The sequence below is a fragment of the Ursus maritimus genome, unplaced genomic scaffold, assembly GCF_017311325.1.
Source record: "Ursus maritimus isolate PB19 unplaced genomic scaffold, ASM1731132v1 scaffold_26, whole genome shotgun sequence".
Lineage (NCBI taxonomy): Eukaryota > Metazoa > Chordata > Mammalia > Carnivora > Ursidae > Ursus > Ursus maritimus.
In genome coordinates, this window is record NW_024425119.1 from 19,092,870 (window position 1) to 19,119,196 (window position 26,327).

Below are 26,327 nucleotides of genomic sequence, written 5' to 3' on the forward strand. Positions count from 1 at the left end.
ATATATATATATATATATATATATATATATATATATATATATATATATATATATATATATATATATATATATATATATATATATATATATACAAAACAAGTAAAGGGGAAAAAAGAGAGAGAGGTACAGAGAGACAAACCAAGAAGCAGACTTTTTTTTTTTAAAGATTTTATTTATTTATGTGACAGAGAGACAGCCAGCGAGAGAGGGAACACAGCAGGGGAGTGGGAGAGAAAGAAGCAGGCTCCCAGCAGAGGAGCCTAATGTGGGGCTCCATGTGGGGCTCGATGTGGGGCTCGATCCCGGAACGCCAGGATCACTCCCTGAGCCGAAGGCAGACGCTTAAGGACTGCGCTACCCAGGCGCCCCAACAGACTCTTAACTCTAGAACAAACTGCTGGTTACCAGAAAGGAGGTGTGGGGGGCGGGGATGGATGAAATAGGTGATGGGGATTAAGGAGGGCACTTGTGATGCACTGGGTTTTGTATGGAAGTGCTGAATCACTATATTGTACACCTGAAACTAATATTACACTGTATGTTAACTGGAATTTAAATAAAAACTTAAAAAAATAACTCAGATTTGTAGACAGATAACATAAAATTTTATTTTCATTACCACCTATTTATTTACTATTTCCATATACATTTGGTAAAGTTTTATGCTGTTTTAGTTATTTCCACCATAAGAAAAAGAAAATTTTATTCACATTAATGGTAACACATAATTTGAAATGTTCATTATGTTATCTCTTATAATAAGAAGGCCAGAAGAAAAAAGGCTTCAGGGTTAGTGAATTCATGCCTTCATAACATGGTAACGACAGAGGTTTTTTATTCTTTCTACTTTGCTACTGTCTACACTATTAGCTTCATCCTAAAGCTGATTCCACTTGTGATCCATCGTTGGCTGCTGGCAGCAACATTGCTTCCTTCTGGAGGGTGAAGAATTTTTTCCTAGAAGCGCTAAGCAAAGTGCCCCTCATGTCTCATTGAATCACAGTGACTAAGACCCACCCATCCTTGACCAAATTCCTGGCCTTAGGGGTGGAATCAACCCTGCTTCGTGTAGAGAGTCAATCACAACATCCACTGTGTATAGTTTGCAGAGAGTTAAGAACTGGGGCATGTCTCTGGACGTATTTGTTTTGATACTAAAACTCTACAGTTGTCCCTAGGCCGGCAATCAAGTCTGTTAACTGATCAACACCTCCAGGACCTGCTGGATGGGCACCTTAATTGGGCCAATGTAGAGGGTGGGTGGCTAATGATAGAGACATGACAGTAAGTTTAAATTCTTTGCCAGAAATATTGAAGCTAGGAGGAAAGACAATTTGAGGCTATTTGTAGTTAGACCTCACTCTATATTAATTTCAGTCTTTAGGTTGCTGTTGGAATCAGCATGTGTGAAAACATTCATGGCTTCTGTCCTGTGTCTGTTTTAATCATGCTTTGCTTATTTTTTTTTCCTATGGGATATTTTAATTAGGTTTTTGTATTATACTTCCATTCATATCTTCTTTTTTAAAAAAGATTTTATTTATTTGAGAGAGAGGGAGAGAGCGAGGGAGAGCACAAGCAGGGGAAGGGCAGAGGGAGAGGGAGAAGCCGGCTCCCCGCTGAGCAGGGAGCCCATTGCGGGGCTCAATCCCAGGACCCTGAGATCAGGACCTGAGCCAAAGGCAGACGCTTCACCTGCTGAGCTACCCAGGTGCCCCCATTCATATCTTCTTATTTTAAGATGAAATATAACTAAAATAGATTGAAATGATAACTGGAGAGGAATTCACTACCAGCTTTTCCTTAGATCCTTCCTCTTGATCCCTAGGGGGCTGTGGGGAAACAACCCTTTTTAATCAGCACTTTTATTAATCTTATAAGATTATAATCTTAGAAGATAATTTCTGAAGTCACTTTGTCTTCTTTGCTGCTATCTACAACCTTTGTCTTAAGGAATCTGTGCTGAAGCTCAACACATTGTTGGCCATTTGTATTCCTTCAATATCCTATTATTGCTATTCTAACAGCATATGGGAGCATTGACAGACCTAACAATTATGTCCACAAGGAAGAAAACAAAACTATGACATAAATGGTGACTGACTCATCATTATGACCAAATGACTTCTTTTCTTGCCTGATTTCCTCTTCACTCAGCAACATATTATTGCTAAACATGAGGGGTAGGGTATCATTTTGAAATGCTTTTCATACAGAACCTTTAGAATCCTGCTCCACATCTGCCTATTAAATATCTTGGTGAGTTACTGGGGTCTATTGACCCGAAGATAATCATATTTATTATCTGAGTGTCTCATAACATTATGAATATAATAAGATTATAACTGAAACCAGTTTCTTAAACTGAAGTAATTAAACCAGACTTGTAGACAGATGCATTATAAAATTTTATTTTTATTACCACCTAAAAGGAAAACGAAGACAGATGCTTTCCTATTAGCAACAGAAGTCTCTACAAGAACCACCAGTTTTTCCTTCCAGGAGCAAATATTATATGAGATCTGGCTTAAGGATGGGAAATAAGGAGGAAAAAAAAAGGCATTTTTCTTGATGGAGAAACAGTAGTAGTGGGGTCTTCCCTAAAAATTAGTTCTGGGAAGAGCTAATTTGATTTTCAAAAACAATGTAAAGGAAGGGAGTATAATATGAATTCTCAAGAGTATACTGATGATGTTAATAAGTTCTCCTTGATAAGGAGAACCTAAATTGATGAAGATTAATTGAAGGAAGAGTTTACAAAACTAACAGTATGTAGAAAATTGACAGAGATACTTTATCTCATCAAAGGTAAGTGACCATACATGGGAACAGTTACCCTAAAATACTGACGGACAGTTTAGTGTTGTGATTAATAGTGTAGGTCCAGACTGCCTGGGTTGGAATTCCATCTCTGCTGCTTACTATCTGTGTAATGTTGGACAAGTTACTTAACCTTTTGTGCCCTAGTTTCCAACTTTGAAAGTCATTCCCTTTATAATTTGTAGAGCTGTGAGTTGCCTTCTGGAAAATTAAGAAACGACATATTACTAACTTTTAATATTTTACTCACATCTTCTCTGCATGCAAAATTGTTCACAGGTAAGCTTACCTCACCCTTAAAACCAGTTAGCAAGAAGCAGACAGACCCTCACATGTTCTGAGAGGCCAGGGAGCTTCAAGTTCCCTACTCTTTACTGGGTAACGGCACGTTGGGAAGACTTGAAATCCAGGTTTCAATGTTGTGACTTGGGTGTTGGAGCTTTGAGAATTCTAAGGGCTGAAGATTTTGAGGGAAATGTCAAGAACCAGACATTTCTATATTTGAGTGATGGGTATCTTTGCAACCAGTCCCTCTCCCTTCTCATGCTTCTCTTCTCTGGAGAGTTGGTTTTTATTTTCATCCTACTTTGAGGAGCGGTATGGATGATAATGGTGACTCAATTCAGGGCAGCCATTTTCAAAGTTGGCCAGATTGTAGGTGTTTGGAGACCTGCATTTTGAGAAATAACTTACTTCCCTCCTCATAACCAGAGGTAGTGGTGATTCATCACAGGGTTCCCCCAGCTTCCTCTTTAGTCCTGTGATTACTTTTAGTCCCCTGAGTATCTTCCACTAGGCTGCAGGCTTCTTGAGGGCAGCTGCCAAACTCACTCATCTCCATAGCCCTAGGGTGTAAACAGGTAACCAGTAGATGTTCAGTTAATATTTGTTGAGTAAATGATAACAGAAATGGATGTTTCCCGTTGCCTCCATATTTTCTTTTTGACTCACACCATTGATAAAATGTGTTTTGTCTTAAAAGATTGCACTGTGATTGAAATAGGGTGCATTTGCAATGTAGAACAAAAAAATGCTATCATACCTGTTATTAAGTGGTTGTATAAACTTTTGTGAGCTGGCCTAGGAATTTCATCACTGTTTATTATTTCTCTAGAAAAATTCATTCTAAGTTCCAAAAAAAAAAAATTTGGTGTAAAAGTGTTTTGAAATTTGATCTATTTATATGTTTGGAAACCTTGTTACGTAATTTATGGTATCTTTGTTTAGTTGTAGAAACTGGAATTTACTGAGTTTTAAAAATACATTTATGAAGTATTGGATGTTGTATTAAAACAACTTGGGGCTATTAAGAGTATCCATTCACCCCCTCTGTCTACACGGTGGAGGGCTACTACCATGATCTATCAAAAAGAGAACATTTTCTTAGTTGTTGAGACCCAATGTGGATTTTATACACTGACAAGTGAACTCTCCACATTTTATTTTGTGAAAGCAAGAGCACTTGAAGAGATTTTCAAGAGAAGGAACTGAGAATATTGTGGACAAAGTAAAAGAAGACTACTGCAGGAATAAATACAGTGTATCTTTTTTTTTTTTTTTCCCATGTCTCAGTATTGAATCACTTTACACCTGCAGTTGATGTCCCTTATTGTTACTTTCACTCTTCCCTTCCCTCCCTGGTCAGTCATGCTGCAAGAATCCTAGTTTCGCACATTTCTTGTTGTAGAAGCCATGGTCGAATCTGTCGTCTTCTCTCCACACCTTCATCTTCCTCAAGCACTGTGCACCGTTCAATGATGTCATTTGCCTTCTTGGACATCTTTCATCACTCAATTACCAACTGATAGAATTAGAAAACTTTGTCCTCCATTCATGGGCATCTGAAACCTGGCTTCATATTTCCTTTTCAACCTTATTTTCTGCTAATAAGAAGCAGAAACCCTCCATGCCTGAGAGACTGGTCTACTAATGGAATCCTGCATTTGTTTTTCTCATACAGACACCCGACCCTGCATTCTGACTCTGTGCTTCTTCAAGCTTGACTGCTCTGTTTCTCTCCTGCTCTCTGCCTGCTCTTCCACTTCCCCAGGATCTCGGGTCCAGTGGTTCAGTCTTCTCTCTTTCCTATCTGGCAGACCCCTCCTGTTTTCACTTTGTTGCCTTTTCGTGTAAAATTTCATGCTGAGTATCACTGGAAGGCACACAAACAACATATTGGAGCTGCAGACTCTAACCTCAGCTGGACCAGCGGTACTGGCTGAGCATCTAGCCAGCTGTTTCTTACTCCTCTTTCAAACGTTCTTCATTCTCCTCTGTACTTCTTTTTTTCTTTTCTTTTCTTTTCTTTTCTTTTCTTTTCTTTTTTTTCTTTTCTTTCTTTCTCTTCTTTTTCTTTCTTTTTTTCTTTTTCTTTCTCATTCATTCATTCATTCATTCATTCGTCTATTTGACAGAGAGAGAGGAAGAGCAGCAGCAGAGGGAGAAGCAGACTCCCTGCTGAGCAAGGAGCCCGCTGTGGGACTCAATCCCAGGACCCTGGGATCATGACCTGAGTTGAAAGCAGACGTTTAACTGAATGAGCCACCCAGGTGCCCTCTCCTCTGTACTTCTAACCTAACTTTGCCTACGTCACTTTCTCAACAAGGGACTCATGACTAATCTTCAGAGTTAAAGCCAAAGTATAGGAACTCCCAACTTCTCACCTGCAGATCTAGGGTTTTTTCTTCCTGTTACCATGGGAAAGGTACCCCCATTGTGAAAAGTTAGTCACACTCTACTTCCTTCTTTTGGACCTTAATCTCTTTATCATTCCCACTGTTTTTACTGCATTTGAAAGCTCTCATACTAGTGGGATCTCCCCCTTCAACATCTATGCTTGCTGACTTGCTCGCCCACTCTTTAGAGCCTGTTTTCCCTTTGGATACGGACATATCTGGATCTTCCATTTTACAGCTAGTTTTCAGTAAAGAGTTGGCTACACTGTCTCCATTTTCCTATCTTCTTTTCTTTGCTCAACTTATTCCAGTGTGACTTACAGCCTCAGCGTATCACTAAAATTATTCTCTTTAGTGTTACCAGTGACCTGCCAGATACTAAACTAATGGATATTTTTCAGAATTTATTAATCTCTCAAATCTCATCAGTCACTACTGGCCACTCTTCTCCTCTTGACAAAAGCATTTCCTTGATCTGTTTGACCCTACACTCTTAATTTTCAGTTGTCCTTTCTCATTTTCCTTTGTGAGTTTCTCTTCTCCCTGACCCTTGCAAAATGGTATTGATTATAGTCCTGCCTTCAGTCCAATCTTGTTTCTCTTTATACACTTCCACGTAGGCTGTTATTGAAATGACCATATCTGCGTCAGTGATACCCGGATGTGTATTTTCAGTTCAGATGTCTCTCTTGACGTGCAACTTGAATCATCCTGTGAATAGCACTTATTTACTCAAAGATGGATATCTCAGCATCCACATCAAAACTCATTCCTTCTCCTATGAGTGCTAATTTAGGGAAGGGTTCTTAGCTACCTATGTGTCCAAGCTATAACCCTGAAAGTCAGCCTGACTCCTTCCTCCACACGTACTGATGATGTCACTGCCCTGCAGGGGTTTCTCATTACTCTTAGTAGTTAATCAAAGCTCTTGCATTTGGCTCATGTTCCTGTCATGATGTATTCCCTCAAACCTCTCCAGACACATCCTTTTCTTTTTCTTCTGTTTTTAAATTTGAATGTAATTGACATACAACATTATATTAGTTGCAGGTGTATGACATAGTGATTCAATATCTATGTATATTACAAAATTATCACCACAGTAAGTCTAGTGAACATCCATCCCCATCATTACAGATTTTTTTTTCTCGTGATGAAAACTTTCAAGATCTACTCTCTTGGCAACTCTCAACTATATATTACAGTATTATTAACTATAATCACTGTGCTATACACAGAAATATCCTTTTCAACCTGAAGTACTCTCTACTTCATCTGAGCTTTATCACTAAAAGGTCATTCTTTCTCTACCTCCAGGCCTTTTAACTCTTTTCCCAAAAATACCCATTGTATACCCAAATCCTCTCCTTGCTCTTTCCATATACATACCAGATTATAGGAAAAGGCATAGAGTCACTTTCTTTTATCAGCACTGTTTTCCTCAGCAGTTGCACTGTTTTCTGCCTAGTAGTTATTCCATAATCAGTTTGTTAAATACAATTTTTTTATGACTCCAATATTTCAGTATAACAATTCTCAATACTTTATTTAAGGTAAAATCAGAACATGAATTTGTGCTAGAAGTCTAAATGCTTTAGGATGGCTTCTAGAAAATTTGGTTATTTGTTTTAAGTAAATACCTTGGACACTGTAATTTGTCTGTCTTTTTTATATTCTTCAAGGCACAGAACTAGGAGAGAGGAAGTGTACTTCTCTGCAGATTTAGAATATGGTCCTTATGACTTCACTCATTTTTAATATCATTGAGTGCCTGACAATGATCAGATACTAAACTAGGGTTAAACTGGTGAATGAACACTAGCATTGCCTTTGTCCTGGTAACACTTTCAGCCTAAAAGAGGAAGACAAACCTTTATCAAGATCACACATCAAAGGTTGAATTGAAAATTGTCACAAGTGCTTATGACAGAGACATTCTAAGAATACATGTGAGAATTGGTCAGTGATGCAAGATTTTTCTGAAGTTACAGCTTCCAGCATTTTTCATTTGTTTGTTTTTGTTTTTGGTGCTTCAGCCTATGAGGTCCACTCATGTGGTGAGCAGGCTGGGTGCTGCTGTAGCAGTCCGAGGAAAGAGCTTCCGGTTAGTCAGCGTTAGGAGCAAAATCAGTAGCATAAGCTAAGTGCCCATGAGGTAGGAGAGTGTGGTGAGAGATAACATAGGGCCGATAGAACAAATGCCAGTGAAGGCTCACGAAACTATGGCATTAGAATGCATATTTTGTTTTGTTTTGTTTTATGGATATTTTCATCACAGTGGAAAATTACATGTGGGAAAAAATTTAAATTGTATCTGAAAATGAGTCATCTTTACAATGTTTACCTTATGAAAACGGGAAAAGGGTGACGAAACTGAAATGCTTGTAATTGAGAAGAATTATTAATGATGTAATTATAGTTTCACTTTTAACAATGGTCCTGAGAGATATAACAGAATTTAAGATTTTGAATTACTTTCTACCAATAATTTTATGGAAGTCATTCTTTTTTTAGTTTTTTGGGTTTTTTTTTTTTTTGTTTTTTTTCCTGTGAAAAAAGAAACTAAGCTCTGCCGGTTAATGAGGGAGCAGCACTCATTCAAAAAGATCTTCGACAATGAGGGTTTTTTAAAAAAGCAGAATACTGCCATCTGTTGTTCACTGAAATTGTTTTTAGGCTAAGCAAACAGAAACCTCAAGTTCAAGTTTAATAGCAATTCTCAAAATCTAACAAATCAAGGTCCATCAAAATTCATCAGCTTTTATGAGTTCATACTCATTTCAGAGATTCTTAATTTTTCTATATTCCTAAACCCACGCTCAGTCAGAAAATCCAGTTTTGTCCATTAACAGAAATAATAATGCTTTTTATTTATACAGCAGTTTATACTCTGCAAGCCTTCCCGGCTTCATGCGCGCGAGCAGTCACGGGAGCAGCTCCTTACCTGAATTCCTCGTACTTTCACCAGCCACCTCATCTTTTTCTAATTAGAAGACACAGAACCAGCCCAGCAGTCAAAGCAGCTAAGGTTATCTTAGCAATATGGGTGCTTACCAGAGTAATTGATTTAATAAGGATGCTTTCTTTCCTAAATACAAAAACAGTATTGTGTGTTAATTGTAATTTTTGAGGCTGTTGAGCGAATTTGCTAGTGTCTGGAAGATACTTAGGAAACAGAGGGACTGCTTTAACAATTTTTGGCTTAATTACAGATAGATTATAGGGAAATCTGTAAGGACACAAGGCCGCATACTATATCCCATTTGGTAACATGAAATGCTCTTTGAACATCAAAAGAGAAGGAAGTTAAGCGTTCTGATAACTGCTGAATTTTGCTGTGCCTCACCTCTCACATGAGGCCGGCCCACAGAGATGTTGGAAAGCAGTTTGATGAAGGGCCCTATATGTTTTCCTCCTACTGTACGTATATATTATCTTAAGGAGAAAATCCAAATGTAAACTCATATTCCCTGCCAGAAAATTAAAATAAGCAAACATCTGCTTCCTTAGGATGGCATTTAGCCAAAGTTCAGCCTACAATGAGTTACTGCAAAATTTTCACATGATTTCATTTTTAAAAAATTTCCCAACCAACTTCAAGTCTAAAATTATAAATGGGTCCTATGAAAGTATAAACACATATGCAATTTTGCTGGCTCTGAGGTCAGAACCAGGAATACACCAAGGACCATTTATCAATCCAGCTCACCTTCGAAGTGAATTTAGTACATTAGAGACGAAGATGCTACTCCCTGGTACCACAGCCAGCCTCCCAGAGAAACATGGGGAGCATCGGGGTGGCAAAGGGTGCTGTAGAGATGTAGGAGACCACCCCCAAAACCCAGCCGGCATCTTTTCCCAGCATTGAGGACCAAAGTTGGGTAAGACCAGTCCCAGTGACTCTTCCCTTTTATGTGTCATCCCTTACACTGTTTACTCCTCTCTCATCCCAACTCCCTCTTCACCCTGAGAATGTTCTTCCCATGCTATGTTTGCCTCCCAGGGTGCCTCCCAGGATGACTAAATAGAAAGAAAGAAAGAAAGAAAAAAACCCTTCCGACAATGCTAAGATGCCTGCTTTTAGAATTCCTTTCACATACTGTGTTATAAATTATACCAGTGCAATCAACCATATTAACTAAAACCAGGACTTTTGTACAATTACTTTGTGAGAGCCTAAAATTAGTCTCAGAACTCTTACGAGTATATGGGAGTAGGGAGTACGATCTTTAGATTTACCTAGAATAAGAAGTGAAAGTATTCAGGTTTTTGTTTTGGTGATTTTGGTTTTATTGATGAAGAAATTCTGTCCTCATGCTGCCTTCATTTACAAACAAACGACTGGTCCAGTTTATGTTGAAGACAAACGTACGTGCAGTGTGCAGCCATTACCACAATTTTTTCAGTGCAGTAATTATGGCGGTGATATATAATATTTATCAAACATGCCCTGTGGGCCATCCACCTCTGCTGAGGTCTTTTTGTGCATGATTTCATTTAATCATCAACAATACTATACAGTCGATATTATTATTATCCCCTGCTCAGAGACGAGAAGGTGAGCAAGGGCGATACATGAATTTTTTGCAAATCTCAGCAGATCTGAAATTTGGATACTGGCAGACGGACTCTAGATCCTCTGCTCTTGAAGGCCTCATGTTCTAATTCATAAAATAAAAATTCGATATTGATGAATGAGTACAACTTCCTCTCTTTTATCCGAGGTCTTTATAACGTTACTTTCCAACGTCTCACATGTACAAACTTCCATATTATAGACATGACGTAAAAAGGCACTTGTTCCTTTTTGTACCCCATGTGCTAATTCACAAACCACATTTTACTTTCTCCTCCTTGTTTCAGGGATGGTAATGAATAGCTGTGATGTAACTATTTGTTACAAATAGTTCCTTTCACTGGAGGGCTTTCAGGTGAAAGGGGTTGGGTTTGAAATGGCGTGGAGCTCTCTTAACAGGATCAGGACTGTGGCTGGTCTGTTCATTTTAAAAGTTTTAAAGCGGAGAGTTATACAACTTTGACCTATATGTTCTGTACCTCTTGTAATATATTTTAATTTACTACACAGAAATATGCAGGCTTTCACAGATCTTTTTGATGAAGAGCCAAGAATGTTTCTCTTTGATCACGTGTCCACTGTATCAACTGGAGTGGAAAGTTCTCTTTCTTCCATGCGCCACACGGTGCTTCACTATACACAATGGCCAGTTTCAATTTATTTCATGGTGGAAGGGACTTAGGGACTTGAAAGCATTCTGAGTTCAAGTCTTTCAAACAGGGTATCATTTTCTTTTTGGATGTTTACAATTGTACCCCCCCCCCCACTTAATGTAACAGAAATCGATATTAGGACCTCACTTTGATGAAATGTATTTATGAAGTCTTTAAAGCTGTTCAACTTTGTTTTTAAAGCAACTTTTCTGTTTTTTACCTGTGTTATCACTGACTTATGGATATTTTATTAGCATAGGTACTTTACAGTGACAAAATACAACTGGTCTGAACAGATGTGGGACCAAAGAAACTGACATTTGGCAAACGTACAGCTCAACTCTTGGGAGAAGAAGGGTGTGGAAGTTACAGGGAATAGCCTCTTCCCCCTGAGCACTCTGTGTACGCTAGGCATTTTAACGTAGAAAGAAGAGAGCATCAGTGACTCAATCATAAGTTGTAAGGTAGAAGGGCGCCTGGTTGGCTCAGCCGTTAAGCGTCTGCCTTCCACTCAGGTCATGATCCCAGGGTCCTGGAATCAAGCCCCTCATCGGGCTGCTTGGCAAGGAGTCTGCTTCTTCCACTCACACTCCCCTTGCTTGTGTTCCCTCTCTCGCTATCTCTGTCAAATGAATAAATTAAATCTTTTAAAAAAATAAGTTATAAGGTAGAGCTTGGGTAAGAGTAGCAATGTGAAACAAAGAATTTTCTGTCTACATGATACTTTTTAAATCGTCTTAAAAAATTTAAAATGCTTACTGATGCCAGGAAATGTTTTAAAATCATTTCCTTCTTCCTTCTTTGATGTGTGTTGTATGTGTATATGCAACATGCTTTTGATTTATAGAATTGGACAGGACCTTAGGAAGATCTAACCCAGTTCTCTGATTGTGCAAGGGGGGAGCCTGTGTACCCCCAATGGATACAATATTGCCTAGAGTAAACCTGCGGTTAGTTTGGGAAACCATCCTAAGTTAAAATATTAAACAAAATGGCAGTCTGGTTCAAGGCATACAGCTTCTCAACTAGGTTGAGGGAATGTAGGGAATTGTCTTGATTCTGGTTCTTTGGCATTTGTAATCTATCTTTGGGTTTCATGTAGAATTATGAAGAGAGGCTTCTACACTGCTTCTAATTCTTTTTTTTTCCCAGTTAGAATAAATTAATCTCCAAAGCAAATGACTCATCAGATGATTCACTAATTCACTGAGTCAGAAGACTTGATAGTTATCACCTATATTCCACTTCTAAGCAGGGGTGTATGTAATCTGTTTGATTAAGTTGTCCGTTTAATCTTTGCTTCAAAATATGTGGGAAGAAAAGGTGCAACTTGACTATGTTGGTGCTGCCTCCAACAGAATTCATCAGGAATTAGATGCGTTGCCTTCACGCCACTTTCTACACCGGATAGCCTCCCTGATCATTTTGAACAGCAAATTGTTGTTGACCTCAATTTTCCCAGCCCCTTTCTGATTGTTCCCTTGGGCATCTTCTCGTTCTTTAAATGAAATGGTGTTTGTTGGCTTCTTTGTTTTCATTCACCTTCTTCCTGTAGTTATTTCCTAAAACCGTTTAACGGTTATTCCTTTTAGAAACCCCCATTTCTGAATAATATTTTGACAGAAGCCAAAACACAGTGCTGCAGTAAATAATCTGGTATGCTTCTTAAAGATATATAATTTTATGTTACATACGTGCTGTTAGTAATTTGATTACACGAATTTATTTGTTGGAATTTTTCAAAATTTGCCTCCTAGGGTAATTTAGAAACTTGGGTGCCCTTCACAAAGGGCACATCCTTTCCAACCACTACACATATTCAAAGCTTTCCCTTTTATCATACTAATAGTGTCATTTCAGAGTTTTAACACAGCAGTAGTAAGAGTGAAAACAAATTTCCTATAATTAAATTGATTAATACATGTTTATTCTAGGAGTTATGTTTAGTGGTATTTATAAGTGTATTTGTTATTGTTTTTTTAACTTCTTATGTAAAACTCCAGATTTTCCAGGTCTTTGTTTTACAATAAGTAACTTGGAAGCAACTAGATCTTATTATATAGCAAGATATCTATGCTTCACATGCTGGAGACGGTAAAGTAGACTGGACAGAAATAATAGGGAGAAGGGAAAATATTTTAAAAACTGGGTGCTTTGAAAAGTGGGATTTACCAAGAGAATCAGTTATTTTTGGTCTAACATATGAAACCATACTTTCCTAGACTGTTTATCAGACTTAAATTCCAGATTTTCTATTTAAAGGTAGCAATCCAAATTTGGTTGTCATTTAAATAATGTCCAGGGAATTATACTTGCATCTTCTTAAACGCTAAATATAAATATTTCTATTATAAGGAGAGCCTGCAAAGTAGAATGTCTTATATTGCTTGGTCCCTTAAAAAAAAAAAAAAAGGAAAAGATTTGTTCTATCTCTATCATAAAAAGACTCAACTGTGGTTTCATACTTTAGTTCATTACTACACTCAAAGATGATTTCAGGCTGTTAGCTTAAGACTTTCCTTCAAAGTAGTTTCATATAAACTTAACCTTTACTATTTATTATCACTAAGATATCACTGGTTAAATGGAATATTTCTGAGTATTTATTGATATACCTAGAAATTTAGTTCTATTTTTTTTTAAAGTTGGATAGAGTTTGGCAGTACCCTCTGTGTGAGTCACTCTTTTTTGTATTTTGTATCATATGATGAAAAAACTCTACCATCAACCAAAGCTCTTCTCCCCTAAAATTCCTTAATAGTTACTCCTTGGACTCTCCTGTGTCTTTATAACTTGCCCGCTGCTTATTGAAGTAGGGGCCCATCTGTCATGTGTGGTTAGTCTTGGCAATTTTGTGGCAAGCAAATCTGATTGTTGGTTTTAGATTTTATGCCTCATTGAAGCCTTTAGTTATTTGAGCCAAAAAGTGGTGATAACTTCTATGTGTGATACAACTTTTGACTCTCTTACAGTTCTATTCTTGAATCAGAAAACCAGTGTAGCAAAGACCTGAGTTCATTCCCGTGTTAAGTATACTTTGTTAAACAATAGTAAAAATGTCCACTTTGGTTTCTTAGCCAATTCCAGTATGGATCATTTACTTCTTACTGGCATGAATATTGCTTTGTTTTTGCTTGAGGACCTTTGCTTTGACCAAAGCTATGGTATAAATAGGATTAAAATACAAAATGTGCTTCTTTTCTAAATTCTTACATAATACTAACAATGGCCTAGGAGAATGAGTTTTCAGTTCTGTTTGCATTTTAAAGTTACTTTAAAATTTTTTAATATTTGTTTTTTTGGGTATATCAGAAATGCATCTAGTACTTAAAGAAAATGTTATTAAGAAGTCATAAAATTAGAGTATTATAAAAAAGACTTGTTCTCTCACTAATAATTCATTAAAAATTACAATTCAGATTATTAGTGACATGCTCTACTTTTTCTTCAGGTTTGTGAATTTTGTATATGAGAACATTTTGAGAGAAAAACTCTTTAATTGTTAATTATTGGAACATAAACTGTTGATTTCACTGTCAGAAAGTCTGAAAATGTTACGTCCTAAAAACAGTTTGACTTAAATTTTCATTTTTTAAGGGAAACAGTACAGTGACTTGTTATTTTAAGTTTATTAGAAAAAACATGGATAGGAATAAATATTACTCTTTCAGAAGGTCACGCTGAGTGAGTTTTTTAGAAGCGTCATAATTGGGGGTGCACTTGAAGATACGTGTTTCCAAAAGGGAATGTTAACTTAGTTTAGTGGCATTTCTCATGAACGTTTTTGAAGTTGACAATGTAGGTACATAGGTGAAGTATGCATGATTGTGTATCCTAAAACTATTGACATTGCACTTGGATTTTTATGTTGGTCCATAATAGGTATTTAGGCATCCAAACAGATAAGAGCATGGCACAGTGAATACATAAAGCATTAAACTATTACAGATACATTTAGGAACGTAGATAAAAAAGTTCATCATGTATTTTGATGTACTGGCTTAGCATTAGCTCTAGAACCAGAGTATTTGTTTGCAGTCTGATGTTTCCTTGTTCCAGCTATCTGATTAGGATTCTGGCAGGTTATCTTTTACAAATAAAAATGAAGTTAGTCAATGAAGTACTTTGTAGACTTGTGCTGAGCAAATGTCAGCTGCCACTGTGATTACATGGTTCCTATCATTATTCCATGGTAAAAGACATGCCTGTTCTATATCATAAGTTTATTCATTACTTATAGTCTTAGACCAACTATATATCTTTGGGTATTGGGGGCATTTTCATAATTTTTATATTTTTCTGATTATAAAAAATAATACATAGTCACTGTTTTGATGACACATTTTTCCCCACTAGTGAACAGTATGTGTTTTTTCAAGTAATCATTTATAGATGTACCCAAATCTTTTAAAAAACTTTATCCCACTTTATAATATAGTTCTACTACAACTTTCTTTGTATCATTTTCTCTATCAATGCGCATTTATGGCTGCATTCTCTGGCTGTTGTCAGGGTGCTATTACTCTTTATGTCTTCGTCCTCATATTTTTACATATTTGCAAGTTTTTCTTTAAATGTCTGTCAACATTGTTTTCCTGGGTCATAGACTATATATGTTTAAGTGACAAATTGACAGACTCAGCAAAATGCCCTTCCACAAACACTGGGTTACTTTGACTCACTGCTCACTTACCCAAACTATTACTAACACTTGGTGCTATCAATCCTTTATTATTTTGCCACTTTGATGAGTAAAATTTTCATTATATTAATTTGCATTTTAAATATTGGGCAGACAAGTAGCTTTTTATACATTTGATTATGTACATTTTGTTTGGGTTGTCTAGTCACTCCTTTTATCCAAATTTCTTACGTTGATTTTTTTTTTTAGCAACTCTTCTTTTGGATATGTTTTGTCTTCTCTGTGCGGCAAATATTTTCTCACTGTTTTTTTCCTTCGCTTATGGTATATTTTCTCACATAGAAGCTATGTCTTTAGTCGGATCTGTCATATACTTCATTGGCAGTTTACGAATTCATATTATTTTTTAACATTCTGACATTATAACTTAATCCCTGCTATTTTCTTTTAATAAGCTTATAATCTTATATGTTTAAAGTTTTCATCTCTCTTTATTTTTAAGTCTGTTGTGAAAGAATGACTAAACTTTTCTTCCAAATACATAGCCAAACTTCTAACAGACTTTTATTGGAAAACTCCAGAATTAAAATTATTATTTATACCATTATCAGTATTGAGCACTTAGAGTTGCCAGCACAGTATTGAGTGCTTTACCTGTATTACCCCATTAGATTCTTAGAATTACCTGAAACTGGTGCTATCACTGTATTCATTTTATAGGTGGAGAAATCACAGCACCGCATCTTAGTGACTTGCCAGAGATCATGCGGCTAGAAAGTGGTCAACATCGAATGTTGGAAGTGGTTAGGAGTCAGGATTTAGACATAAGTAGCCCAGTTCCAGAATTTGCACTCTGATCGCTAACCGCATTATGGAGTTATGTGGATTCCTTGTGCCTCATACTGTGGCAACGTTCCAGCATTGATGGTCTTCTGTATGCTGTCTTGAACCTTCATCTACCCTCTTGGCCTTGACTCAACCCATACTCTCCCTTGCTGTTGTGCCTTCCTGCCGGCACTCTGGCCTGAGCAGCAGGGTGGGGAGCAATCCTGTCCTCTGTTTTTTGTGCTTTTCCGGTCTTCAGCAAATAGACAGTAATGACTCTCAGTCTGATTGGCAGTTTGGAAAATATGGCAGATGAACCACAGAATGCCAGAACTAAAACTGCTATTCTTACCAACCCCGGGAAGAGGGATAACATGGGAGTCCGATCAAAAGCCAAAGGCTTTTGGGCCTATCTCTAATATTCATTAAGTAACTACCATAGGGGCACCTGGATGGCTCAGTAGGTTAAGCATCTCCTTCGGCTCAGGTCATGATCACAGGGTCCTGGGATCGAACCCCACATTTGGGCTCCCTGCTCAGCGGGGAGTCTGCTTCTCCCTCTCCCTCAGCTCCTCCCACCTTGTGTGTGCTCTCTTTCTCTCTCTCTCTCAGGTGAGTAAATAAAATCTCAAAAAAAAAAAAAATAACTACCATATACCAGGCTCAACTGTCACATTCAAATATTACTAAAATAGGAAGTGTACAGCATATGGTTACTTTTAGAATAAAATTTCTAAATAATATGCATTAAAATGTTGAGCTCTTCATAAGGAGTGGCTGATAGGAAGTTTTTTCCAAGTCTTTGAAACCTCTTGACTTTTTTTTTTATTTTTAAGATTTGTTTATTTTAGAAAGAGAGAGGGGGAGAGAGAGCACGAGCCAGGGGCAGGGCAGAGGGAAAGGCAGAGAGAATCTCAGGCAGACTCCCTCCTGAGCACAGAGCCAAATGCAGGGCTGGATCCCAGGACCTTGAGTTCACAACCTGAGCTGAAACCAAGAGTCGGGGGCTTAACTGACTGAACCACCCAGGCACCCCAACGTCTTGCCTTTTACAAGCTAGCATTTATCTTTTTAATTTCTTCAAATACGTCCCACCCCTCCCCGAGTTCTAACATTAAAAAACATGCCATGAACACAAAAATGGCAAAAACCATGGCAAATTTTGGCAAAAGTTGAAATAGAAATGTGATTTGAATGTTCCTTTCCTGCAACCTGAAAGAGTCAGTCAGCCCTTTTTTTTGGAAAAAGCCCCATTTTAGTGTGTGTGTCTCAGCCTCAGGCCTTTTCTCACTGGAGTTCCTCTGTTTGGTGTCTCAGTCCTCAGGAACCAGTATTACCGTGGATATTGCCGTGATGGGGGAGGCTCACGGCCTCATTACCGACCTCCTGGCAGACCCTTCGCTGCCCCCCAACGTGTGCACATCCTTGAGGGCAGTAAGCAACCTGCTCAGCACCCAGCTCACCTTCCAGGCTATTCACAAGCCCCGCATGAATCCTGTTGTTTCCTTCAGTGAAAATTACACCTGTTCTGATTCCGAGGAAGGCTCTGAAAAAGACAGGCTGGCTATTCCCAAGGTAGGTATTAATGACCTATCCCTGGACAGGGTCAACTTTTCTTTTGCCTTTTAGATCTGTTCCTTGTCACCCCCAAACCCAGACGCAGATTCACGTCAGTGACTCAGTGAAGATGGGCTGATCATGGTAATCAAAGTAATAAAAATTTAAACGTAAAGACTTGCGTCCTGATAACCTCATAGCTTTCTGTAAATGAAAGTTTTACCTTTTCTTTATTCAGACTTTGAAGAAGTTTTTACTTCTCTATGCCAGGCTCTGTTGTGTGGGAGAGGGATGTAGCAGTGAGGGGCGGGGGGCCAGGCAAAAGTCCCTGCTCCCATTCTAGTGTGGGTTCTGTTTAAAATCCCTTGGCCTCTGAAACCCAGAGTTGCTCTGCTCATGATTTCTGTGTGTGATATCGTGCACAGGGCCCTCCTGGCTTTCCCAAATCCAAGAAGTTTTGAACTCAAACAGTTTTACTTGGTTTTGTATGACTTAAAGTAAAAGATGACCTTAGTGATTTGTAAATTCCTTCTTTTTATGTGTAAAATATGAGTTTTACAAATGTAAGCTGTAGGAAATGGGATCCTGCACACAGCTTAGACCTTGCATTAGTTGAAAATGGATTATTTTAAAGACTGAAAAAAAAAAAATCAGAATTTAAGCCCGCCCAGCACATCCTGCATAGTTACGTGTTTCGTAAACAAGCATCTGTCTCTGGAGCTAGTGGTCAGTCAGTAAAACCCATGAATTACATGACGTGAGTTTCTTGACTCAGGAATGTGTGTTTCGCACAATTTTGTCAGTTAGGTATTCACATAATTTTTTTGAACATCTACTTCTCTGAGAAAGGTATGGCTAAGCATGATGTGGCAGTAAAAGAAGGGAGGGGGATTAACTGATTCCTTTCAGTCTCAAAATAGGCATGAAGTTAGTGAGACTTTCAGGCATCCGTCCTGGTATTTACCATGCTTATTGAATTACCTTCAAAGATGCATATTCAGATCTTTAAGAAATATGGGAAACTAGTATCAGCTATTCTTGAATCTCAAGGTGCCATATACTCTCAGAAGCTTTTGTTATCCGCAGGAGACCAGAGTGCATCTTTGTAAATAATGTCTACATATGTGGTCTACTAGGAGTAACTAGCCACAGATAAAAATGGGTCGAGCTTCTACCTATTATAACTGTATTGCTGTACTTGTATTAGAAGAATACCTTCACTTTAATTTTTAAAGGGAAGACTCTCTTTAGAGTGCTGGTGTTCATCATGGTAAGCTCAGGATCTTGCCTCCCTGCCATTGATGCCACATACCCTGTTTAGGATATCACAGGAGAAGAAGTAGCAATGAAAGGGTTGCAGGTCAACCAGCAGACTCTTCTGTTAAGAAGAGTTGGTACTGATGGTCTTACCCTTGTGCCTGATGTCTAAGTCATGCTAGCCACAAGAAAAGTGGTGCATTTTGTGAGTTACACTCTTATACTCAGCTCCTGCCTTTTGTAAATCAAGAAATTGAAATTAGGGGTGCCTGGATGGCACAGCGGTTAAGCGTCTGCCTTCAGCTCAGGGCGTGATCCCGGCATTATGGGATCGAGCCCCACATCAGGCTCCTCCGCTATGAGCCTGCTTCTTCCTCTCCCACTCCCCCTGCTTGTGTTCCCTCTGTCGCTGGCTGTCTCTATCTCTGTCTAATAAATAAAAATAAAATCTTAAAAAAAAAAAGAAATTGAAATTAAATTAATAAACACTTTGGTGTAGAGACTGTTTTGCAAGATGGTAAAATTAATCCAAGCTCCAAACAAATGACTTTTGAGGAAAATCTTTTGCTCATAGTAACTAATGTAATCTATGTATAACTGTGTATATCCCATTGAACTAATGTAACTATAAAGTTTTCCCAAAGTTAAGTGACTCTCATTCCTATAATTCCATATTACAATCATCATTTAAATGAAGATCCCCAAATGTTAATTTTATAATATTCATTCTTTTATTGAATTCCTAAGCACCCAAATTTCAGATAGGTAATATTCAGCCACTATGGTTTAATAAATTCACTTCCAATTAAAAACCCATTTCCTCCCATTGTGTTATATAGAAGTCAGTGATCCAAAATATGCTTGGTAATGAAATCAACACTCCTTCTTCCTAGCGCCTGAGAAGGAGTTTGCCTCCTGGTTTGTTGAGACGAGTTTCATCAACCTGGACAACCACCACCTCAGCCACAGGCCTGCCCACTTTGGAGCCTGCCCCAGTACGGAGGGACCGGAGCGCAAGCATCAAACTACATGAGGCATCTTCATTGAGGTTAGGCAATATCCCTGTTGGTTTCACATCTCTTAGAGAAGTTACTTACCAAAAGGAATAACCAATTACAGAGGAAATGTGGCCCAACCAGTTATGTTTGGTTGGAGGCCAGCTTTGAAAATGAAGAAGGTATGTGGTTTAAGTGCAAAGCACTCTACAGATTAACATCAGATAATTAGACTTAAATGGTATTGCTTGGTCTTAGGTATAAATGGGAACAGTGACTTGAGGTGCTGCCTACCAGTGTGACAGGATGGGATGAGGTGAGCCCAGAGTACTGGTAAGCTAGGTTTTATCCAGACCGAGAGTGATATTGAGATTCTGAAATCAAAGACATGCAACCCGACAATCAAACTGTTGTTAGATTTCCCCCAGCCCACCAGACCAGTTGTCCTAGCATTATATGAAAGGCAAAAGATCAGATCAAAAAGTAGATCGTCATCCTAACTGCATCTGGATATGTCCAAACATTTGATAATTTAAAGTTTATTTAGAGCACAAATTGATGTCTTCCAGAGGTGGGGGGGGGGGCGTGCCAAATGGGTAAAGGGGGTCAAAAGGTACAAACTTCCAGTTTTAAATAATTGTCATGGGGATATAACATACAGCATGCTGACTATAGTCAATAATGCTATATCACACATTTGAAAGTTGCTGAAAGTAATCTTAAAAGTCCTCATCACCAAAAAAATTTTTTTGGTAACTGTGTGGTGATGGACGCTAACTAGACTTATTTTGGTGATCATTTCATAATATACACAAATACCAAATCACTATATTGTACACCTGAAACTAATATGTCAATTATATATCAATTTAAAAATAGAACAAATTTTATTTAGCATATTAATTACAATTTTACAAAGTGATTTAAAAGCCAGAATCACCAAAGCTAAAGGAGAGATAGTGTGAAGATCTAGAGAGAATTTTGAAGAAAATACCATGTGTTTGTCCTTTTCTAGTTAGAATAAAAATAGCATGCTTTATATGAATTCAGTAATTTTGAGGACATTTCCCATATGATTTCAGGTTTTTGAAACATTTGCATCAGTTTTATTAATGACCTAATGACTGAAAAATAACCATATCTTTGTTGAACTCCGTGATGGCAATATTAGAAGTAATTTTCTCCTGATTTTGGGCTTGAATATAAATAAAGCACCATTTTGAGATTGGCAGAGAAATGGAAACCTTTCAAATCATGAGTTTAATGACCACTAACTTTTCTTTCTCTGTCATTTAAAAATATGTGTAACTGGTTTCTTCCATATTAATATGGATAGTCTAATAAACCTGTAGAATCAGAAACAAACTCAAATGATGCTTTCTTTCACATATCAGTTTAATTCCACTCCATCTTATTACCTGGGCTTTTGTAAAACTTCAAATGCTACCGAAGGAGAAGGTTACCTAATCTGTTTCATGGACATTTCCTGAAGGTCGAAATTACAGGTCATTAATGATATTTCCCTCTGAAAATATTGACCATTTTTAGTGTCTACAGCAGCAAATACTGATAAGTGATGGTGGATCTTCATTAAATATTTGTTCCTTAAGAAGATGAATTTTGCTCTCAGCGTATATCTTTAGAGAGGCTATTTTGCCAACACACTTTGCCAAGATTTCTATTGTAGAATAGTTAATGCTCGTGATTTTCTTAACATACAATGACTCTGCCAAAAATCCATTTGTGCATAAATGTCTCCTTTCTTTCTGTAATTGTTTGTTACTTCTGGTCAAATTTCATTTCTCGTACTTTTTTTCTTCTTAGTTAAATGACATTAGGAACTGTAATTGAAATTACCACGAAGAGGGTTTCAAGAACTTTTATGAGCTTAACTCCCAGGGATCCTGTCATCCTGCTTGATGACATAAATACTCATAATCAAATATTTTCAAAATAGATAAGGAAGGGCATCCAACCCCACTCATTTTCTTTGTCCAAGAAGTACTTACAGCTGTCTTGCCTGAGTATACTTTTTTCCCCTGTCTAATTTTACTTTTCCTTTATTTCACTGTCCTATTAATGTCCTCAATATAAAATCAAAAAATGATACAAATTTTCACCATACGAAGGAATGAAATTCATTCTGAAGAGAATTGGAAGGAAAACCACATATAAGTGGCAATAGTACCACCATTAAATACAACTGGTTTTCGTTGACTCCTTCTTTGTCATGGGGGAAAACAGTGGAAAGATAGCCATAGATCATCTCCGGCCCTGAATGTAAACCCAAGTTAAAGCCTTCACTTAGGAGACTGATTGGTAACACTATTTATTGGTTTCAAAACTGATTTGAGGTTTAGCCCTTGTACTGTTTTGCCCCTGCCAGCCCTTTTGTTTCTTCCTTTCCCCCTATATGTCTTTCTGTTGAGGACTTTGAGGACTGCAGTGATCAGAAGAACAAGAGTGGGAAGTGAAAATTAGGAGCAGCCCTCAGCTTACATGCCCTTTGGTGTTTAGCTGGCTGATTGACTCCTGGGTAGTTTTAACTACAGCTTGGGTGGAAAGGACACTGGACTGAGGATCAGAAGGACCTTGGCCCTGCCACTTGGAGATGTGTGCCCTGAGGAGCAGGGTCCTTGTCTGAGCCTCAGTACCCGCTACAAGGAATCCTTAGGAGAAGGGGACTGTGGCACAGTGGGGAGGTAAATTAGGCAGAAGCAGAAGTACCAGTAGGTACTTCTAAAAAAAAGGGGGGGGGGCTTGAGATAAATCAAAAAGTCTGAAATAAATCATACTCTAGTAATTCCATGTCAGCCTTGGAGTTGACCCCTGCCTCTGTATGGTAGGCAGAAAGGAGGCTCTAAACTTGGTTTAAAAACAAACAACCACAACAAAAATCTTAGGATCTGGTAAGACTTTTCAGACCTAAGATGAAGTTGTTATGGGTAGAACTAAGATTATCAAATCCACTTTTGTGGAAGAGGCTTAAGATCTTCCACAACAGACAGATAGAAAATTTTCCCTTTTTCAGAATGAGGTGACCAAGTAAAAGTTTCCCTAAGCTACTTTCCTCTCCAAAACCCAAATTATTACGTATATTGATGAGCTCTAAACAGGAATCAAGGACGTGAGGGTCGATACAAAGCTGAAAATTGTTGCAAGGATCACAGAAAGCAATATATTTCAAAATGCCAGTAAATTGTAATGCACATATACATACATATACATATATCTACATATACATAAAGATATTGAGTTATTGTTTATTAATATGTAGTTTAATAAATTAATATTACGTTAAGAAGGAATATATAGCTAGAATTTTATTTATCTTCAAATTCATTAATTTCCCATGTATTAAAGGTACTCTATTATTGTAGTTTATAAAACTTTTCAAAATTAAGTTGACTCTTTCATGCAGTGCTCGTATTTTAAATGTTTTTATTAAAAAAAGGAATAGGCATTTTTCAGGCTAGCCTTCATAATAGAACTTTCTGTGATATTAATAAATATATAAATATAATAAAATGCAGTTAATAGTAAGGTCTTTTCTTTTAAAAGTCTACATAGAAAAGTAATAACCTACTCATTGTATTATGTACTAAGAAATCAAAACTCCTAGGCCACATGTATATTGCAGAAAACTTTTTCACAGTAAACCTTGTAAGTCATTCAATCCAGCAAAAGAAGTTGAAAGGGACAGCACTGTAAGGAAACAGTTAGTGTAGTTATCTCTCCAGATTCCAAGTTTTATTTGATTTCGTTGTTTCCAAATTCTAGGCATTTCTGAAATGCCTAGAATGAGATTTCAAGAAGGATATGAAACATCATTTAGTGTGTTTTTCTTCATTGTATTTGGTAATTGCTGGAGTTCATTCTGTATTTCAAATATCTTTTTTATGATTTATTTTGTAAACTGTTAGTAGAATTAGAGAAAAGATGAAGCTTTTAAATGCCTGAGTCAACAGTTGAAAAATATGAAAAGGAAAACAAGAGAAGAAATGAGGTAACATAAGTGTTAGAGTGTTAAATTGAACTCAATACAAATTATAGAACTGATTCCTTACTAAATTTACTAAAAATCAGAGGGTATGGGCAATAGCAAAGCACATGCTCAGCCTTCCTCCCTTCAAAAGGGATGAAATGGCGCAGCACCCTAAAAAAGTCCTTTTATCCCACATTAGTACATGTTCTAGTTTATATTTAACATGGAGAATTCTTTTTTCTTTTTTTAAAGATTATATTTACTTATTTGACAGAGCAAGAGAAGGAACACAAGTAGGGGGAGTTGGAGAGGGAGAAGCAGGATCCCCGCTGAGCAGGGAGCCTGATGTGCGGCTCCATCCCAGGACCCCGAGATCATGACCTGAGCCAAAGGCAGATGCTTAATGATTGAGCCACCCAGGTGCCCCTAACATGCAGAATTCTAAGCAACGCATGCATAATGTTGCTTGAGCAGAGGAAGCCATGTTGGTTATGGAACATCTTTAAATTATTCTATTGATTATACATCTTACATGAGAAATATTCAGCATTCATGACTCCATAATTCCATCAATTTCAGGTTTATTGACAGCAAGCCACACAGACAGACCAGGTACATCCTGCTTACAGTGCCAGTATGAAATTGGCAGAGTGTCACATTGTCAGACTGTACTCATGCAACTTATAGATATTACCCAGTACCAAATTTATTAATGTTTGAAAGCACACAGGTGTTAGCAAAACGCAGACCAAGCATTTGTCCCGTGGAGCATTCCAAGATTGTCAACACAGCTTCCTGAATTCTTTTCTCTCTCAAATTTCAGTAGATTCTGTTTTAGATTTAACATAACGTTTTGAGCAGTGCATGCAGAAAAATTTTGGTTCGGAACACCTTCAAAATTTTATATCCCATTAATTACATGGGTGTGTAACATTCCCTTCCCCAACCTTCCATTGATCCGTTAATTCCAGATTTATTTACGATAATAACCAAGGATATCCTGATAAAAGCATTTCCTAGATAAAGACTCACTGTCCATTACCTTTCTCCCAGTGAATAGCATCAGCAGGTCCATCATTAGCATATTTACAAGGGGATTTGGCTCATCATCCCTTTCTTTCCAGGGTAACACCAATAAAAGAAACTGTAGGCTAAAAGCCTATTGCTAACCTTTCCTTCATAAGAAAACACTGCAAAGAATATTGTCTTTGAATAATTTCATAAGCACTCAATTTTTGAATTTAGGTACACCAAGAATAATAAATAGCAAAGAGCATGAAACGGGTATCATGGCACTTATAACTACTGTAGGTTACCTTGCATCTTAACCAATACATTTGTCAGGGTTTAGAAGATCTGTGAGGAACATGATTACAGCGGTACAGTAAGAAGTGTCTGGTGCCTACTAACTGGATAAATAGGAAAGTTCTTTTCTCTCTTATCGCCCCAGTATGTTTGATGAGTAACTGTTGTCTCCCTGCAGCAGAAACTGAGCTCAGATAACTTATTCTTTCATTTGGAAGTGAAGTGGTCCTGTCACTGAGCCTAGACCATGACTCAGATTGGCAAGCCGATTATGGAAATGGTGATTGTGTTCTGGCAAGATCTGTCCCAATAATTGATGAATAATTTCTTCATTTTTCTTTATGCTCTGTCTTTATAGTGCTGTTAGTCCCGATTCTTGGAATAACCCGGTGATGATGACCCTCACCAAAAGCAGATCCTTCACTTCATCCTATGCTGTTTCTGCAGCTAACCATGTAAACTCAAGAAAGCCAAATCGACCAGGTTAGTAATATGTTGGGAGAAGAGTTCGTACTCACTGAGTGTGCAGTCATGGAATAAACTCGATCTTAGGTGGTGAAACAAGATTCTGAGGATGCATACTCGGATGTGTTTGCTGTGACTGTTCTAAAAAGAAAAAAGCCTCAATAACCAATTAGCTCCTTAAATTTCCACTTTATGTGATGATATAGATTCTTTCAAGGTTGCTCTGCTAGATATCCTGTCTTGAACTTGATAGGAAATCGGTGTCACTGTTGAGGATAATCTCTGGAAGTATCATCTTACAATGTAAAAGCTAATGATGTACTTCCCAAATTTCGGTTTTATTTTTAGTGTTTGTTAAAATTATTTTTCAGGAGTATAATATTTACAGGGAGTTCAAGGAAAGGCTTCATTTACTCTAGGTTTTATAATTTTTTCACTCACCCCCTCATACACACACACACACACACACACACACGGACACACACACGCACACTGAAAGGAAGAGGTATTTAAATTTGGAGAAAACACAGTTCAGGATCGTTGAGAGCCCTTTGGAAAAGCCCACAAATCAA

General features: G+C 37.6%; 1 protein-coding gene across 1 annotated transcript in view; it reads left to right on the forward strand.

Moving 5' to 3' along the window:
* Positions 1–26,327, forward strand: part of PDE3A (phosphodiesterase 3A) — a 314,149-nt gene that overhangs the window by 234,489 nt on the left and 53,333 nt on the right. The window contains exons 3-5 of the mRNA XM_040642202.1: positions 17,509–17,766; positions 19,899–20,053; positions 25,649–25,773. Coding sequence (XP_040498136.1) covers positions 17,509–17,766; positions 19,899–20,053; positions 25,649–25,773 — 538 coding nt within the window. The remainder of the gene's footprint in view (positions 1–17,508; positions 17,767–19,898; positions 20,054–25,648; positions 25,774–26,327) is intronic.